The following is a 17,750-nucleotide window of genomic DNA, read 5'->3' on the forward strand; positions in this document are numbered from 1 at the left end:
TCTGGTCTGCACAAAAGACACTTCCCGGACAGCATGGCTTTGAAGGACCGACGGGCTCCGGGAAAGGCGAGAAAGTCATGGTGCGTACAGCTAGCTCTACACGCAAAGGAGGGAAGCCAGTGGGCAGAGGGAGACGCAGCGCGGATTTCCCTCGCCCTCAGGCACGGGCTCCAGCTCTCGAGCAGAAGGGTCTCCCAGTCAGCCGTCGTGCGGACGCGAAACAGGGCGGCGCGTCCCCTGCAGGGGCCGAGATCCCCGCCTCCGGCAGCGGGAGAAAGGGGTTGCACTGAGCGCTCGCGGCGCGGCGAGGCTGCGAGGGGCGGGTCTGGGTGATGCCCCTCCCGCGCTCCGGCCTGGGTTCTGGGCGCTGGGGGCGGGCAGGGGAGGAGCCACGGGGGTGGAGCAAAACCTGGAGGCCCCGGGAATCTTGGGCAGAGCCAGAGCGGCAAGAGCCGGATCCCGGGCGCACAGCCCAGGGAGAAAAGCCCGCCGTCCGGGCCGAGCGCCGCCACGGAGTCCGTGCGCAACCGGCGAGAAGGGCCTGTGCCAACGGTTCGAGGTACCTAGGCTCCTAAACTGTCGCAGAGCTGCTTGGCTGTCCGTCTCCCACCTACCCCCCTGCCGCCCCGCCGGGGCCCAGACCGACCCGCCACCTGCGTCCCGGTTGCGCCATGGATCCTTCGGAGAAGAAGATATCCGTGTGGATCTGCCAGGAGGAGAAGCTGGTGTCTGGTCTCTCTCGCCGCACCACCTGCTCGGACGTGGTGCGGGTGCTGTTGGAGGACGGCTGCCGGCGGCCGCGGAGGCAGCGACGGGGCCGGCGGCGGGGGGCGGCCAGCGACTCGCCAGGCCGGGAGGAGCTGCGGGAACTCCTGGACGAGGACGACGAGGACGACGATGAGGCGCTGCCGCAAGGCATGTTGTGCGGGCCCCCGCAGTGCTATTGCATCGTGGAGAAGTGGCGGGGCTTTGAGCGTATACTGCCCAACAAGACGCGCATCTTGCGTCTCTGGGCCGCCTGGGGCGACGAGCAAGAGAACGTGCGCTTCGTGCTGGTGCGCAGCGAGGCATCGCTACCCAACGCGGGCCCCCGCAGCGCCGAGGCGCGCGTCGTGCTCAGTCGTGAGCGCCCCTGCTCGGCCCGGGGGGTCCCGGCGCGACCCAGCCTGGCCATGACCCAGGAGAAACAGCGGCGGGTGGTACGCAAGGCCTTCCGCAAGCTGGCCAAGCTCAACCGGCGGCGCCAGCAGCAGCCGTCGTCACCCTGTTCGTCCACGTCGTCGTCCACCGCCTCATCCTGTTCGTCTTCGCCGCAGGCCGCCGAGAGCGCATCCGTGGAGCGCATGGAGACGCTGGTGCATTTGGTGCTCTCCCAGGACCACACCATCCGCCAACAGGTGCAGCGGCTCCGGGAACTGGATCGCGAGATCGACCGCTATGAGGCCAAGGTGCACCTGGACCGCATGCGGCGACATGGAGTCAACTACGTGCAGGACACTTACTTGGTGGGCGCAGGCATCGAGGTGGACGGGCCCAGCCCGGGAGAGGAGCCGGAGGCGGCGGCGGCTCCCCTGGACGGCGAGGCGCAGGCGGCCGCGCTGGAGGAGCTGGCCCGGCGGTGCGACGACCTGCTGTGCCTGCAGGAGCAGCGAGCCCAGCAGGAGGAGTTGCTCGAGCGCCTCTCGGCCGAGATTCAGGAGGAGCTGAACCAGAGGTGGATGCGGAGGCGCCAGGAGGAGCTCGCGGCGCGGGAGGAGCCCCTGGAGCTTGACGGCAGCCACGACGGTGAGTTGCTGCTGGAGCAGGAGCGGGTCAGGACGCAGCTCAGCACCAGCCTCTACATCGGGCTCCGGCTCAACACGGACCTGGAGGCTGTCAAGTCGGATTTGGATTACAGCCAGCAGCAGTGGGACACCAAGGAGCGCGAGCTGCAGGGCCTTCTCCAGACTTTGCACACGTTGGAGCTGACGGTAGCGCCCGACGGGACTCTCGGCTCTGGGGATCCCTCCCGGGAATCCCGACCTCAGGGCCGCGCCGAGGTGTGGGTGGATCAGGCTCGCGGGCTGGCCAAGAGCTGTCCCGGCAACGACGAGGACTCGGATACCGGGCTGAGCTCTATGCACAGCCAGGACTCGGACTCGGTGCCAGTGTGCGAATCTCTTGTGTAAGGCGAGCAGGGTGGGAGGGGGGGACGACCCTCCCCATTTCCGCGCAGAAAGCACTGGCATGGCCCGCTCAGGGACTTGAAACCAGGTTGGGGGTGGGCCGGGGACCCCTGCCAGGGAGCAGCGCTCCCACTGGGCCGGGGACGGGGGAGCGGGGCGGGTGTGGGGGAGGGCTGGGGACGCCTGTCCTGCGCTCCTCTGGTTTCCCAGAGAGTAGTGAGGGGTGCGGGAAAAGGGAGGCCAGGTCTCCGTTCCAAGCTCTTTCAGGGGAAGGAGGGAGGAAGGTGGTGAGAACCTTCCCGTACTGGAAAACAAAAGCCCCAGGGAAACTGACGTGGTCCGAACCTATTTTCAAAAAAAGAAAAAGGAAAAAAAAGTATTATGAAGATTTCAGCAATCTTCTGTATGGGAAGGACTGATGGCAGCTAGAACTTCAGTTTGTGGTGCAAAGTGCTTTTAAAAGAAACTCTTGGATGAAAAGGAAATTCCTTGAATGTTAATTGTGACTGTGAACGTGTTAAAACTAGCCAAAGAGGAGCACTGGTGTTGGTCTCAGCCTTACTTACATCTCTGATAAAACCCACAGGCACCCAAATCCTGGCTCTTTACATTTCTGCAGATTGGGGAATTGCCCATCTGCTAAACTGTCTTACTTTCTTTCAGAGGCTGAGCTGTGTGGCCGTCTAATGCTGCATTTCCTCCCTGCAAATACAGTGTGTGTTCAGATAGAATCCCTTCCCTAAAATAACCTCTTATTATTACAAAAGCCAAACATAAAGCTTTTGAGAGAGAGAAGCCTGGCAGACACAGTCCCTGGTTACAGTTTAATCGAGGCTCCTTGGGATTTGCTGCTGCAAAGGGACCTGCACTGTCCTTTCTTTCCACTTCTGCTGTCCCTTCTTGTACGGAATCACTGTTACTCCAAGAAGAAAAAAAGGGGGGGGGGATGCAGAATTCAAGCTAAGTGCGACTGAAGTTGCTATTTAATGAGCACTCTGGTTGAAACTGAGACTTGAAAAAAAAGATCTTTGTTAGTGTTAGGCTTCTGAACCAAGCTATATGATTAAAACCAACCATGACCTCAAGGTACTTTTCCCCAACCCAAGTCCAACTTCAGTAGCTTTGGTCAAAGATTCAGTAGTTACTTGTCCAAGCCTAAGTGGAAAGTGCAAACATCAAGGTTTACCAGATAAGGCTCCCGAAAGAAAACATAAAATAGAACAGTCTAATAGTACACCTTGGGTGAGTAATTTGATTAACCGGGGCACGCAGCCATAGATAAATGCATAGGAAAGTGGGCTTAGGGACGACTTGAATTACTCTTGCCTGGTTCATACCTTTGAACACAGCCGGAGATACAAGTGTGACACCTCTCTCTTGCTAGCTGGTGACCGAGCCCCTGTGGGGACGCAGTGTAATTGTTCCAGTTATTTCAACAGAAGTGATCAGTTGTAGCTGGCTCTTGCCCCATGGAAGGAGCCTTTTGGCGGCGTTCCCTCTGGAGCTCCGTACTTCTGAGGAATGTGGGATCTAATCTCTCCTGAGGAGGTCCTAACAATGGGGTGTGTGTGTGGGGCCAGCCTGCTCCAGAAGCCCGGTATCCGCCTAACGATGGAGGGGCAGGCTCCAGTTTCAACACCACAAGTGAAGATAACTTAAAAGGTCTTGCTTTATCGAGAAGTTTCTTTTCCTTGGAGGGCTTCTCTGTCTACTTGTTGCCAGTGGGGACCTGCCCACCTCACCCCCTTAAACCATTTAAACCGTCTCCTTTTTGGAGACAGCCCTCCTATCCCCGCACTATTGCAACACACGTGGATATTTCAGATTTTCAAGTAAAATGAGAATGAAATGGCCGTTTTCTTAATTGATGTTTTCAAAAGACATTAGCTGGCATAATTATGGTTTTTTAGTCTCGTCGGATGCAGAAAATGTCTGCGTTTGGTCTTGAGCATGATTAAAATGAGAAGGGGACCGAAAGAAAGCCACTGTCCCTAGACGATCATTTGATTTGGTAAACACAAAACCTAATGATAGCTTCCCTTTTGAGGCAGAGGTAAAATCCTCATTAGAGTGTGACAAATGCTACTTGTCTGAATGGTTTATGCTGGCAATGGGCTGACCTGGTGGTTTTAAAATTATTGTGCTTTTTTCCCCCCCAGTCCCCGAGAGTGGTAGGGAGGTGGTTCTTAGATGTTTATTAACTCAAAAGGGAACACAGAAGTTGGCAGAACAGGATTGCCTGGCAGAAAAGGGCTGTTTTCTTATTCACTATTATTATTTTAAACTCTGACAGGCCGCTGACATCAGCAAATATGCCTGAAGCCTGTAAAGCAAATTAAGCCACATCACAGGGAGAAGGCCCGTGGGATTCTCTAGTGCCCTTCCTGTCCTGTCCACCTGAAGATACTTCTCCAGTCAACTCTTCAGGCAGTGTGGAGGCTCTGTTTGTAGCAGAGGGCAGGCAGCCCAGTCTGCCCATTTCACCTTTCATCCAAATCAATTATGTCCCCAGAAGGCACTCTCTGTGTGGGTAGGAGAAAGGAGGGGGGAGGGGGGTGCCAAAATAGAAAAAAGACAATAGCTCCTTTTACTAAGAGCTTTTGCAAGTCTGAGAGAGGTGGCGTATGGGCATAAAAAGGACCAACACAGTGCCTGTGCCTAGAAAGTGCTTCATGGGTGCTAGATGCTGAAAAAAAGTTATTTCACTTAAAAAATAATCATCCTGGCACAATCACATTGAGGTGAAAGCATCAGCGCTAAGGATGTCAGAGCCCCTGGGAGAAGTGCCCCCTGTGCTGGTGTCTGAGCAGAACAACGGAGATCCTGGGGAAGAACCAGCCAACTCGTGGAGGACAGGACAAGGCCCCATCCTTGCTGGGAACCGATAGCCTGTATCTTGGCTTTGATCTTAAGTAGCCCCTTCTCAGTCATCTCCCAAACCAGAGCGATTTCACCTGGTATCTCTGTGTTTGCTTATAAAACGTGAGGACGATGATTGGCTAATTAGAGAAGTTAAATACTGTGGTCCTTGGGACGAAACTGAGAAGAGCAGAAGTAAAAAAGAAAAGAAAGAAAGAAAAGCCCCTTTTTGATGTGCTCAAAACCCCTTCACCAAAAGCTTATTATCACTGTCAAAATTTGGCACATTTTCCTTCCTGACCTTTTGAATTATGAAAATTTCGTATGTCGCTTCTTATTTTAAGAAAATAACTGAAACGAGGTTGTATGGATGCTTTTAGGCTCAGGGTCTGACCATGTAAAGGCTCCATCCCTCTGTTGGATGTTCCATCGTGCGTATAACTGTTCTCATGTCAGTAGGTTGTTTCTGAGATATATATATATATTGACTATTATAGCACAACACTGTGATAGGCTGGTAGGCTGCTTTGGGTATGTGTCCCTTTCCCCCAGTAAAATAGAAAGAGACTTCCCAGGTCAAAGAACACAAACATTAAGGACTTGATACTCAATCGCCAAATTGCTTTTGGAAAGATTTGTTCTAATAACAACCTGCTGTGGGTGATGGGGCCCGTTTCCCCACACCTTGGCTTTCATTAGCTAGTACATTTTGTTAAGAAAACATTTTAACCAGAATTAATTAATTAGTACTTTGGGGCTCCAGGAATGCAGGGCTGGCAACCGCTGGCTTAAAATACCCTTACAACAGAAATGTGAATCGTCTGACCAGAAGTGTGAAGAGGATATGATGCTTTCTCTCCTTCCTGTTTTCCTTGTCTTCCCTGAGCACCTGCTTTGTAATAGCGATCTTGTCTCATATCAGAGCTGGCCAACAATCGGTCTGGGCAGGGGGGCCAAAAACTCCCCATGAGCAAGAGTGGGAGAATTAACACGTAAGAGAAACAGATTTACAGAAAGCAAATATTCATTAACTTTTTTTTCATCTTGAGTCCATGAGAAAAGGTTACTATTAGAAGGTGATGTTTTAACATGTATTTGATTTTGTGCTTCTCCCTACCCACTCCTATTAAAAATGATACCAAAATAAAATAAATACATCAGCCCACTATTAACAGCCTCTAAAGAACAGTTTTGCTTTTTTCTGGGAATTTCTTTCTACCTATGACATGACACCTGAGCTTATCTTTCAATTCTTGGAAAGGGAAAATTTGGCCATGAAAATTTGTAAAATTTCCCATGTGGAAATGTTTGGGAAATGGATTGTCCTACACAGAAAGAAAGGAGGAAGAGGAAAAACTCTTTGCTGAGTACTTTCCAAATGCCAGATCCTTGTGCTGAGTATTGTCCCATGAATTTCCTCTGCATTTGTCTTGTGAGAGAGAATTCTCTAACCTCCAGCTTTTACAGACAAAGACACTAAGACCATCTAGCTGGTAAGTAGCAGAAGCAGGACTTCGACCCTAGCCTGACTAGAAGACCTGTGCCCATTTTGCTCTGTACACCGGGCAGGTCATACCCATGAAGGGTTTGGCATGTCCGGAAAAGAGATTCCTCACACGTGCTAGAGTGTTGGCCCCAGAAGGGCCTCAGAGTTGACCAAATCTTGTCCAAATATTTCCACCAGGATGGTGGAGTGACTTTCTCAAAATCATGGAACCAGTAAACATCTCCTAGGTGGGGATTTAGGAAAAGATAAAGGAGGAGAAATTCCTGTGTAAATATCTGGGCATCTTTCTGTCGGAGGTGAAGTCATTGCCAGTGGAAAAAAAATTCTCCCCCCAAATGAACACCCTATGTATTGGCATGGAATTTTCGACTGAATGCCCTAAGGGCACAGGTGACTAGTCAGAAATGGGGACTTCTCAGCCATCGGGGCAGTGTGCTGTTTTCAATCACATCTGGAAGGTGGTACCATGGCTGTGATGAAACTGTCCTCCCCCACCCAGTACCCCCCAACCCAGTCCTCCCGGGCATTTTTAACCACACCTCATTTCTGGTTGAACCTCTGGACACCTGAGGACTAGGGTGGGGGTGTCAAGGGAGAGAATGTTGGGCGTTCTGAGGACTCCCGTCCTGTGGACTAAGGCATGCACACTTGATTTGGGGCCTCTGTGGCTATACTCACTCCCCTTGAACACGTGGATGGCTTTGAAGGACTGCTGCCCCAGCCTCTGCCCCTCCCCCCCATTCCCTTAACAATTTTTTTCTGTCTCAGACCCCTCCAGCATTCCCCATAGCTTTCAGGATGAAATCCACCTTTCTTAGCAGAATTTATCAGGTTGTTGCTTATCTAGCTCAAGACCCTCCCCTGCCGTCAAACCACTGAAGCAAACAGATCCCGTCTCTTTCTTCCGGTCACACCGCCACCCTCTGGTTGTGCAAAGCCCTTTTCCTCTTCAACTTCATGATGCCCTTCGTCCCCCAGTTGCACCCCAATTTCGCTTCTTCCTCCCACCAGCAACTGTTATTCTAGTGTATTTAATCCATGACCTTCTGAACCACCTTACATATTCAGGGCTGTCCTGTTGCACACCTCCAGGGGGCTCTATTCACATTGTGGTCTGCAGTCATGCTCCAGAGGGCACCATCCCCATAGGAAACTGTGTAAACGGTAACCCTGAAGTTGAGCAGTGTGCTAGCACAATACCTTTGCTCATGCGTGTATATGTAACTTCGAAAGTAGAATGAAGGGCTGCTGGGTGGCTCAGTTGGTTAAGCATCTGCCTTCGTCTCAGGTCATGATCCCAGCATCCTGGAATCAAGCCCCGCATCGGGCTCCTTGCTCAGTGGGAAGTCTGCTTCTCCCTCTGTGCCTTCCCCACCCTGCTCAGGCACGTACACTATCTCTCAAACAAAATCTTTTAAAGAAAAGTACAATGAAATGATTGTGTGCTTATATCTAATATACATGACCTTTATTGGACCATAAAGCTCTCTATATTTCTTTTTCATTTTTTTCACAACACGATGTCTGTGGGAGCATGCTGCACTCTAATACATAAATCTGGTTCATTATTTTCTGATCGGCATGGTATTCCATAGCTAATGTCTACATTTCTTTGCAAAGGAAACCTAGGTTGTTACCAAATCCTTACTTTCTCAAACAGTGTTACAATGAACACAGGCAGACCTCAGGGGCCCTGTGTGAGACTTTGAGATTTAAAACCCAGAATTTTGAGCTCTCCCAATGGCTGTGCCAAGTTAGGCTCTTCCTGGCCATGAAGATTCCACATTTTCCCCACAGCCTCTCCAGTACTTGATATTAGCCAGCTTTTTACTTTTTAAAAATTTGCTTTAATTTGCATTTCTTTGAATTCTAGTGAAATTAACTTTCATATGCTTATTATCCTTTGGGTTCTCCTTCTGTTTATTGCCTGTTGTTATCTACCATTTTTCCTTAGGGTCTCCCTTTTCTGGGAGGAATTTGCAGAAATTCCTACATGTTCTGAACATTAATATCTTGTTAACTATAAAGCACGTATAAATATCTTATTCTAATTTGACTCTATCTTCACTGTGTCTATGGTAACTATTGATAAAAATGTCTAATTATAATATAGTTAAATGCAGTACTCCCACATCCCCCTATGGTTTGTGGTTTAAGGTACTTTTTTTTTTTTCCTAAGAGAATTAGTTTTTAAATTTTTAAAAAGACTTTATGTATTTATTTGACAGAGAGAGAGCACAAGCAGGGGGAGTAACAGGCAGAGGGAGAGGGAGAACCAGGCTTCCCACTGAGCAAGGAGCCCAATGTGGGGCTCAATCCCAGGACCCTGAGATCATAACCAGAGGCGAAGTCAGCCACTTAACTGACTGAGCCACCCAGGCGTCCCTGGTTTACAGTTCTTATTTAAGAAATAAAGTCACAAAGCTAGGCTTCTATATTTTCTTCTATTAACCTCATAAATTTTCTTTCTTTCTTTCTCTCTTACTTTTTCCTCCTCTCCCTTCCTCCTCCTTCTCTCATTTCTTCATCATTGATTAACTGGAGTACTTCTATATACTCTTCCCTTTATTAAGTGTCACTCCAAAGGGCAGTTTAAATCCTGAAAATCCTGAAATATAGAATAAAAGCAACATTCTTAACTAGTGTTCAAAATAATGTAGTTGATCACTAGCACTCTCCAAGGTGACTAGTGGGTCTTATTCTTCTTTGTTTATCTTTTGGGGGATCATAATGAAATTTAAAATATTTTATGTGTCTCAAACCACGGTAAATATCGTCCCATCTTTGGCCAGGGGAACTTCTTCAGCTTGGCTTCTGGATCCTTTTCCTAGATATTTTTCATAGTCTTTGAGAGCTTCCTTTGCTTTCATGTGTCAAGATGTTCCAGGCTCGTACTGTACCTTTACTGTCCCAGACCTGAAATCAGCCATCACTAAGCAGAGTCTTGATTTTTTTCAATGGCAAGTGATATTTAGAAACCACAGTCTGGGTACTAACAATGTTCTTTGCCACTGGGTTGGTGATTGCTTTTAGGCTTTTCTAGTAGAAGTAAAAGAGTAAATACATTTTGTTTCCTTTTAATTCTTTTTTACTATGGTAAAATATAGACAAAACAAAATTTATCATTTAACACTTGTTAAGTACACAATTTATTGGCATGAATTACATTCACAGTGTTGTACAGACATCACTGCTATCTGTTCCCAGAACTTTTTGATCATCCCAAACAGAAACTCTGTATCTATTCAAGAATAACTCCCTATTCTCTCCTCCCTCCAGCTCGGGGCAACTTCTGTTATCTTCTTTGGAGAAATGTCTTTTCAAGCCCTTTGCCCAATTGGATTGAATTTTTTGTTGTTCTTGTTCTTGTTGTTGAGTTGTTAGAGTTCTTTATGTATTCTGACTATTAATCCCTTATCAGATACATAATTTGCAAATTTTTTTTTCATTCCACTGGTTGCCTTTGTTCATAGTGTCTATGATGCACAAAAGTTTTTTGTTCCTGAACTCCAGCCTATCTATTTTTTTCTTTAGTTGCCTGTACTTTTGGTGTTATATCTGAAAAATCCTTACAAATCCAAGGTCATGAAGCTTTTCTTCTGTGTTTTCTTCAAAGTGTTTTAGAGTTGGAACTCTTATATTTAACTCTTTGACAATTTTTTTGCCAGTATTCTTGTTGTTTTTATTGATGAGTGACTTTATGGAGGTCATTGGTCCTTACCCTGCAGTTCCCACTATGTCACTTATCAGGATTCCACCCCCCTCCTTCTTTTATTGAATGGATAGAATTTTCTTTGGCTGGTTTGAGAATTGTGCATTTAATTTAGTTTTTCTGTTTCTCCAAACTTACTAGGAGCCATATTACACTTCTTTTTCCTGAGCAAGACAAGAGCTTTAACACACTACTCTCACTTCTCTGGTCTCTCTCCCTTTTCATTTTGGTGTCATCTACAATTTCAATTATACAAAATCTCATTTGGTTAACAATAACCCTTCTCAATATATTTTGTTGGGATTGTATTAAATGGGCATACTTTTTTTTTAGTAGAATTGACATCTTTATGATGTTGAGTCATTCTACCCAAGAATAAGGTAGTAATAAAGTACAGCAAATCGCCCCTAAGTTCATGTGGCTTAAGATAATAATTTATTCTTTCTCATGCTTCTGTGAGTCAGATGGGGGTTAGTTGATCCAGACTAGACTCAGCCAAACTTGGCTCCAGTCTGTGGGTTGGGCTTATGCCTGCTTCATGTCATTCTTCTTGGACAAGAGGCATAGAACTTTCCCAGGTGTCCCTTGGAGTTGTTACAGAGGCATTAGCCTAGACTTTTTCTGTTTTACATATTCTTCTGTGGGTCTTGACTCTTTCAGTCTGGGTCAGTACCTAACTATTAAGTGCCTACTATGTACCATGCCTAGGATTTAGGATTTGGGGATTTTAAATTGATGAAGCCCTTTGGATTCATACTTTTCAGACAGCCATTCCACTTTTAGGTATTTACAGAATATTTGCACAAGTGGGCAAGGATGCAAGTTCATGATGTTAATTACAGCAACATTTGTTATAGTGAAAAATTAGAAACCGTCCTAAATAGGAAACTGATTATACTACATTATAATCATATTATTGATAATAAACAGTTACTAAAATAATGTGGGTCTGCATCACTGACATGATAAGATTCTAATATATTGTTAAAGAAGCAAATCAGTGGAAATAGTATAAGCTCCTTACTTATTTTTATTATTATTAAAAATTATTTTATTATTTTTATTATTTCCTAGCTTTGTCCACTGAAAAGGTCTGGAATCAATTACTGCCTAGTAGCACTGAGTACCCACTAGCACCTATATCATGGTGTCTAAATACCATTTTCTATTAAGAAGATAAGGGCTCCTTGAATTAGTCACTGAGTCTAAATCCACAGCAAGAAATAGGTAAGATGGGCTTGCCACCTCTTGTGTAGCGGAAAGTAAGGAACTGTAAAGACTTAGTTGTTTTATCTTAAATTCAGGGGCAATCTGGAGGGGCTCCAATGACTAAAGATGAGAAAATATGAGTTTCAGTGAGAATAACAACTGCAATGGATTGAAGAATATAGAAATCTAGGGGTTCACCATGATACTGCAAAAAAAGAAATTAACCCCTTAGTTGCCTTTGGAAATTGCTATGATGCCAAGTCATCATTCTGGAAACTGGAAATAGAATATTTATTCTTGTTTGTACACACCATGTTTTTTTTTTTTTAAAGATTTTATTTATTTATTTGACAGACAGAGATCACAACTAGGCAGAGAGGCAGGCAGAGAGAGAGGAAAGGAAGCAGGCTCCCCACTGAGCAGAGAGGACACTGGGATCATGACCCAAGCCGAAGGCAGAGGCTTTAACCCACTGAACCACCCAGGCGCCCCCACACCATGTTTCTAAGTCATCAAGTCGATCGAGGAGGGGAACTTGTTCTTTACAGAAGAAATTTAACTGACAAATGTGAAGGAATGATTGCCTGTATGTACCCAAGCCCTAATGAATGAATGTATCTAGATAGTGGTCACTGATAGATACTAAAATGAGCAGGTGTCAGGTTAATGGGAAGTTGTATTGGATGATGAGCTGGTGACACTGACATCCATGGAACATTCAGTTACAATGTGCTTCCCCGTCTGATAAAATAGGAAGCACTCAGCCCCACCTATCAAATATTCCAAATTATGGCATCTGAATCTAACCAGAGTTTAGTTCCATTGAGGAGGTTACAGGAAACAGGGAGAACAGAATGTGGAATGATACTCTGAGTGTGTAATCAGCCAAATCCAGATTGTGGGAAATTCTATAGGACAAAAGCCCATGTTTAAATAGCCTAAAAGAGGGAGTGGAGATATGATTATTATAACTTTTATGAATTAAAGGGAACTGAGACCTATCAACTAGTTATGGACTTTATTTGGATGTTAATTCAAATAAACCAAAGGTTAAAATAAATTTAATGACAATCAAGGAAAATATAAAAGAGGCAATTAGTAAGAGATTATTGTTTTGAGATAATGGCATAATGGTTATGTTTTTAAAAGAATTTATGTGTTAGAAATACGTAACAGAATACTGTGGTGAAGTAATATGATGTCTGGGAATTGCTAGGATACTCCAGAAAACAAACAAACAAAAAAACCTTTTGATGTGGAGAGAGTTAAATAACATAAAATTAACAAATTGTGGATGTTTGTTGAAGCTCGGTGATAGGTACATGGAATTCATTATGCTGCTCTCTGTATTTATGTATTGATTTGAAGATTTCCATAATAAAAAGTACCAAAAGGGGCACCAGGGTGGCTCAGTCAGCTTGAGCACCGGACTCTTGATTTAGGCTTGGGTCATGTTCTCATGGTCATGAGATCAAGCCCCAAGTTGGGCTCTGCACTCAGTGGGGAGCCTGCTTCAGAGTCTCTCTCTCCTTCTGCTCCTCCCCAGCTTATGTTCTCATTCTCTCTCAAAATAAATAAATAAAATCTTTTCCTTTTTTTTTTAAATGTAAAAAAGGGAAAAATCAGGTTGTAGAGCAATATGTATGGATGGTTTATGTATTTTTCTTTTTAATAAAGCAAACAGAACAAAAGACAGTGTTATACTATTATCTGTGGTTGTATTTGGGGAAAGGGACCAAGCAGTGATGTGGGAAACTTTTTTTTTAATATAAACTTGTGGATCATTTGAATTTTAAATAAGGACATATAACTTAAGTTACTCTAAAAAGAAAAAAAAAAGGAACGAGGGGCACGTGCGTGGGTCAGTCGGTGAAGCGTTGGATTCTTGGTTTCAGCTCAGGTCATGATCTCAGGGTTGTGAGTTTGAGCCCCATGGCAGGCTACACACTCAGTGGGGAGACACTTCTCTCCCTCTCCCTCTCCTTCTGCCACTCACATTGCTTACACTGTCTCTCTCTCTCTCTCTCTCTAACAATAAATGAATAAAATAAAATCCTTTAAAAGAAAAACAATGAATAAGATGTCATAATTAAGGTGTGAGCAAAGCACTGTGGGGAGATTGTTTACTGTGTCCTGGTTGAACATGGCTGCTGAAAACCGGACCTAGAAATGTGTGAGTAAAGGGTGCATTTGAGTAAGTGGAGTAAGCTCAGTGTGAGCCCCAGCCAACCAAAGGCCCCCACCTTGAGGGCTTAGAAGGTGATCCACAGTCTCTGGAAAAGATGGTCTTTCCAGTTGCATGACCCCATGATTAGTTGCTTAAAGGAAAGTATTTAATCTGCTCATTCTGGGTTAAAATACAAATTCTTACAGTTTGAATTAGCCTTTTAATGCCTGAATAGAAATACTTAGTTATAAAGGTGTTGTCAGTTAAGTCTCCATTTTCGAACCACTCAAGAAACTTCCATGTCAGTGAGTTTCTTGAGTCGGTCCAAATCCAGGGGGAAGTGGTAGCTGGGGGCATAAAGGGCTGGCATTAGCATCATTTGGGTTGAAATTGTGGGCTCCTGGGGGGCTGTGAAGTTTTTACAGGAGGTCCACAAATTCACATGGTAGGCACAGTCTGTGGGTGCATTTCACATGAAGGTACTGCTAGTTTGGGAATTTTTGTACATGCCATTGCAATGCATGCAGTCAGAGTCTTAAATCCTTACCGAACTTAGAGGAGTTTTAGGATTTTTTACATCAACTGCTGTTACATGTTGTTACATCGAAGCTTTTTAATATTAGAAGGGATTCTCATATGGAAAAAAAATAGGGACCACTGGTCTGGAGTTATGAATTATTCTTGACCTGATCTTCAGGGCTGGAAGTTTAGATATTCTTTCCATTTGCTGCTTTTCAGAAAGTTAACATTTCAATTGAAATAACATTTCAATTCAGACAAATAAACATTTGTCTGCCATGCCCTCCACTGAGACATTCGAAGCTGCTCCCTTCTCCTTGCTCCCAGGGAACCTTATGACACAACTCTGTCATGGTTCTTATAACACTGACTATGTTGGGTATTTTACTTGTGTCTCCTCCATTGTCATGCTAGGAAAGGAGGAGTTGGGAGAGGGGAGGACAGAAACTCATTTATTCAACACGCTTATGGGCCTCCACTGGCTTAGAAACTAGAGGCAGAGAGATGAACAAGATACACCCAGGCTGTCACAGAGCTCACCGAGTGAGAAGTGCGGTGTTGAAGGCTAGACAAGCAAATAGATACCACAATAGTGTGTGGGAAGGTGTTATGGCTTCCGTGGGAGAAGAAGGTATCTAACCCAGATTGTGGGAGCCACAGATACTGGGAGAAGTTGAAGCCCAAGCTGTGATTTGAAGGGCTGGTTGGAGATGGCCAAGTTGAAGTGGGGGAGGGAAGGACCAGTAAGTGCAACATGCAGAGGAAGAGAAAACAAGCTCAGAATCGAGAGGTAGAAAGTGGGGAGATTGGTGGCAGTCATGTGGGCCTCGTGTTTCATGATGAAGACTTCAGACTTAAAATCGAGGCAAATGGGAAGACACTGGAAGTTTAAAGGCAGAAACCTGACCAAGCAGGTTTGCCTGCCTGAATCATGAGTTGGGCTAGTGTGCGGAGGGTGGCTTGGTGTGTGCAAAACTGAAAGTGGGCAGAGGTGTCAGAGGACTAATTCCTCGTGCAGGTAACATCCAGGTAGACGCCCAAGTGAGGGCTGTCATTATTAGGATGGAGACATAACAGACTCACAGGACACAAAGGAGGTGGAATGGATTGGTTTGGTGCTTGGTTAAATGCACAAAGGGAGGACTTAGGAGGACTCAGATGATGACCAGGTTTCTGGCCTGAGAAATGGATGGCTATTCACTGAGATAGGGAATATGGGAGGACAGGGAGGCTTGGGGAAGCATGGTGCAGGATATTAACTCTATTTGGGTCCTGTTTTATCTATTTCAGCTTTTCTAAGTGATGCCAGGACCACCAAGGAAGTGAAGGTCTCAAGCCACAGAAGAATGTATAAATATTGCTGCCTTTGTTGAGTGGTACTCAATTTTGAATATATATACCAAGGTTAAAATCTCGGCCTGAAATTATACATGATCATACATTCTCTGGAACAGCAACAATGAAGACAGACTTTTGTGCTTTGAAAAAAATGAGCACATTTCATTTTCTGAGGGCAAAAACATTTCATTTAGAAACAGTGCTGCCAAGTAGAGTAGATAATCAATTTGGCTAATATCAGCTTTAGGGAAGGGCCTAAAAAGAATGCAATCACTGAGCAAAACTCCATAATTTGGTGGAAAGTTTACGATTTGGACCCACAGGTTCAAATCTAGGCTTTTCCTCTAAGTCTGTGACTCACTAATTCTATGGTTTTGGTCAAATCATTTAACCAGAGAGGTTAAGGAATAATAATAAGCACTTCACAGGGTTGTTGTTCAAGTGATCTGTGAATTTTAAAGGTTTAGGGGGAAGGGCAGAGGGAGAGAGTTAGTTTCAGGCTGACTCCCTGCTGAGCATGGAGCCTGACATGGGGCTCTATCTCATAACCCTGAGATCAGGACCTGAGCCAAATCAAGAATTGGTTGTTCAACCAACTGAGCCACCCATGCACCCCAGTGACCTGTGAATTTTAATATTGTAAACATACTATTCTGAGCTGGACAGTGTCAGGTGCCTCGTCCCGTTTGTTCCTTTTGTAGTCACACATTTATGCACTCCATTCATACAGTCAGAAACACCTCCTACACGTACATATTACGTGCCAGCACTATGGCAGACCCAGAGGATAAGAAATTTATTAAGACACGGTCCCTCATAGTCCAGTGAAGATGAGAAATTAAAAACAAAAGCAGGGAACACAGCAATCAGGCAGGTTAACAGTTTGAAAGAAGAATGAGGAGAAACTGAATTAGTGATGGGGAAAAAAGCAGAGATCTGACACATTTAGAAACTAGACTCACTAGGGGAAGGGAGGAAAAAATAAAATAAGAAAAAATCAGAGAGGAAGACAAACCATAAGAGACTCTTAACTATAGGAAACAAACTGAGGGTTGCTGGAGGGGAGATGTGGGGGGGGGGGGTAACTGGGTGATGGATATTAAGGAGAGCATGTGATGTGGGGCGCCTGGGTGGCTCAGTAGGTTAAAGCCTCTGCCTTCGGCTCAGGTCATGATCCCAGGGTCCTGGGATCGATCCCCGCATCGGGCTCTCTGCTCAGCAGGGAGCCTGCTTCCTCCTCTCCCTCTGCCTGCTTCTCTGCCTACTTGTGATCTCTATCTGTCAAATAAATAAATAAAATCTTTAAAAAAAAACAAAAGGAGAGCATGTGATGTGATGAGCAATGGGTGTTTTATGGAACTGACAAATAACTGAATTCTACCTCTGAAACTAATAATATGCTATGTTAATTAATTGAATTTAAATAAAATAAAATTTGGGAAAAAAAGAAGACGTTCAACTCATTCACATGTTGTGATTTCACTGGTAGAGGATGAGGGAGTAAGAGTAACCTAAAATGACTCCCAGGTTTCCAGCTTGGGCAAATGGAAGGATAAGGGTGGGTGATTTCCTTGAATGATGTGAAATGGATCTTGACAAGAGGTGGGAATGGGAAGAGTGTACTCAGTTTGCACTCAGTTGAGTTGAGGTGCCTGTGGGGTCTTCTGATGCGGGGGGAATGGAAGCCATAGACAGGGATTAGATGCTTAAGAAAGAGTGCAGAGTGGGAATATAAGGGACTGAAGACAGAGCTCTGGACAAGACCAATACTGAAATAGTAGACAGAGGAAGAGAAATTCACAAAGATTAAGAAATAACACAGAACTGAGAAAAGAAAGTAACCTTGTGGAGACCATGTTTGGCCCAAGTGAGTTTCAAGACCAGTGTGGCCACATGGACCCATGTGATTTGGCATTTTATAAATATAACCTTGGAGAGAGGAGCAGCAGTGGATTGATGGGAGAGGAAGCCACATTTTGTGGCTTGAGGTATAAGTGGGAAATGGAAAGTGGGGACAGTAAGGGATGAGAATTCATTGGAGAAGTCAGATATGATGAGGGTAGAGGTGTGACTGTAGTCTAAGGAAGGAGGAATGGAACGTGAGGAGGAGAGTGGCCCAAGATGTGATTGGGGAAATAGGCAGGGGCTGGAACATGCGGAGTCCAGAAAGCCACAGGAAGGAGTTTGGATTCTTATTAGCAATGCCTTGGGAGTATTAAGCAGGAGAATGGTGTGATTAGATTCCTCTAGCTGCTCAAAGGATGTCAGATGAAG

General features: G+C 45.4%; 1 protein-coding gene across 1 annotated transcript; it reads left to right on the forward strand.

The window, feature by feature from the left end:
• The first annotated feature begins 279 nt into the window (after positions 1 to 279).
• On the forward strand, positions 280 to 4,007 carry RASSF10 (Ras association domain family member 10). Its single transcript, XM_082682505.1, has one exon. The coding sequence runs from the start codon at positions 672 to 674 to the stop codon at positions 2,166 to 2,168; it is 1,497 nt and encodes a 498-aa protein (XP_082538631.1). The 5' UTR covers positions 280 to 671; the 3' UTR covers positions 2,169 to 4,007.
• Positions 4,008 to 17,750: the final 13,743 nt, after the last annotated feature.

Source organism: Mustela nivalis (assembly GCF_964662115.1).
Source record: "Mustela nivalis genome assembly, chromosome: 9".
Taxonomy (NCBI): Eukaryota; Metazoa; Chordata; class Mammalia; order Carnivora; family Mustelidae; genus Mustela; species Mustela nivalis.

Coding starts and splice junctions, on each gene's coding strand:
- RASSF10 (XM_082682505.1), top strand. CDS start 672: ATGGATCCTTCGGAGAAGAAGATATCCGTGTGGATCTGCCAGGAGGAG.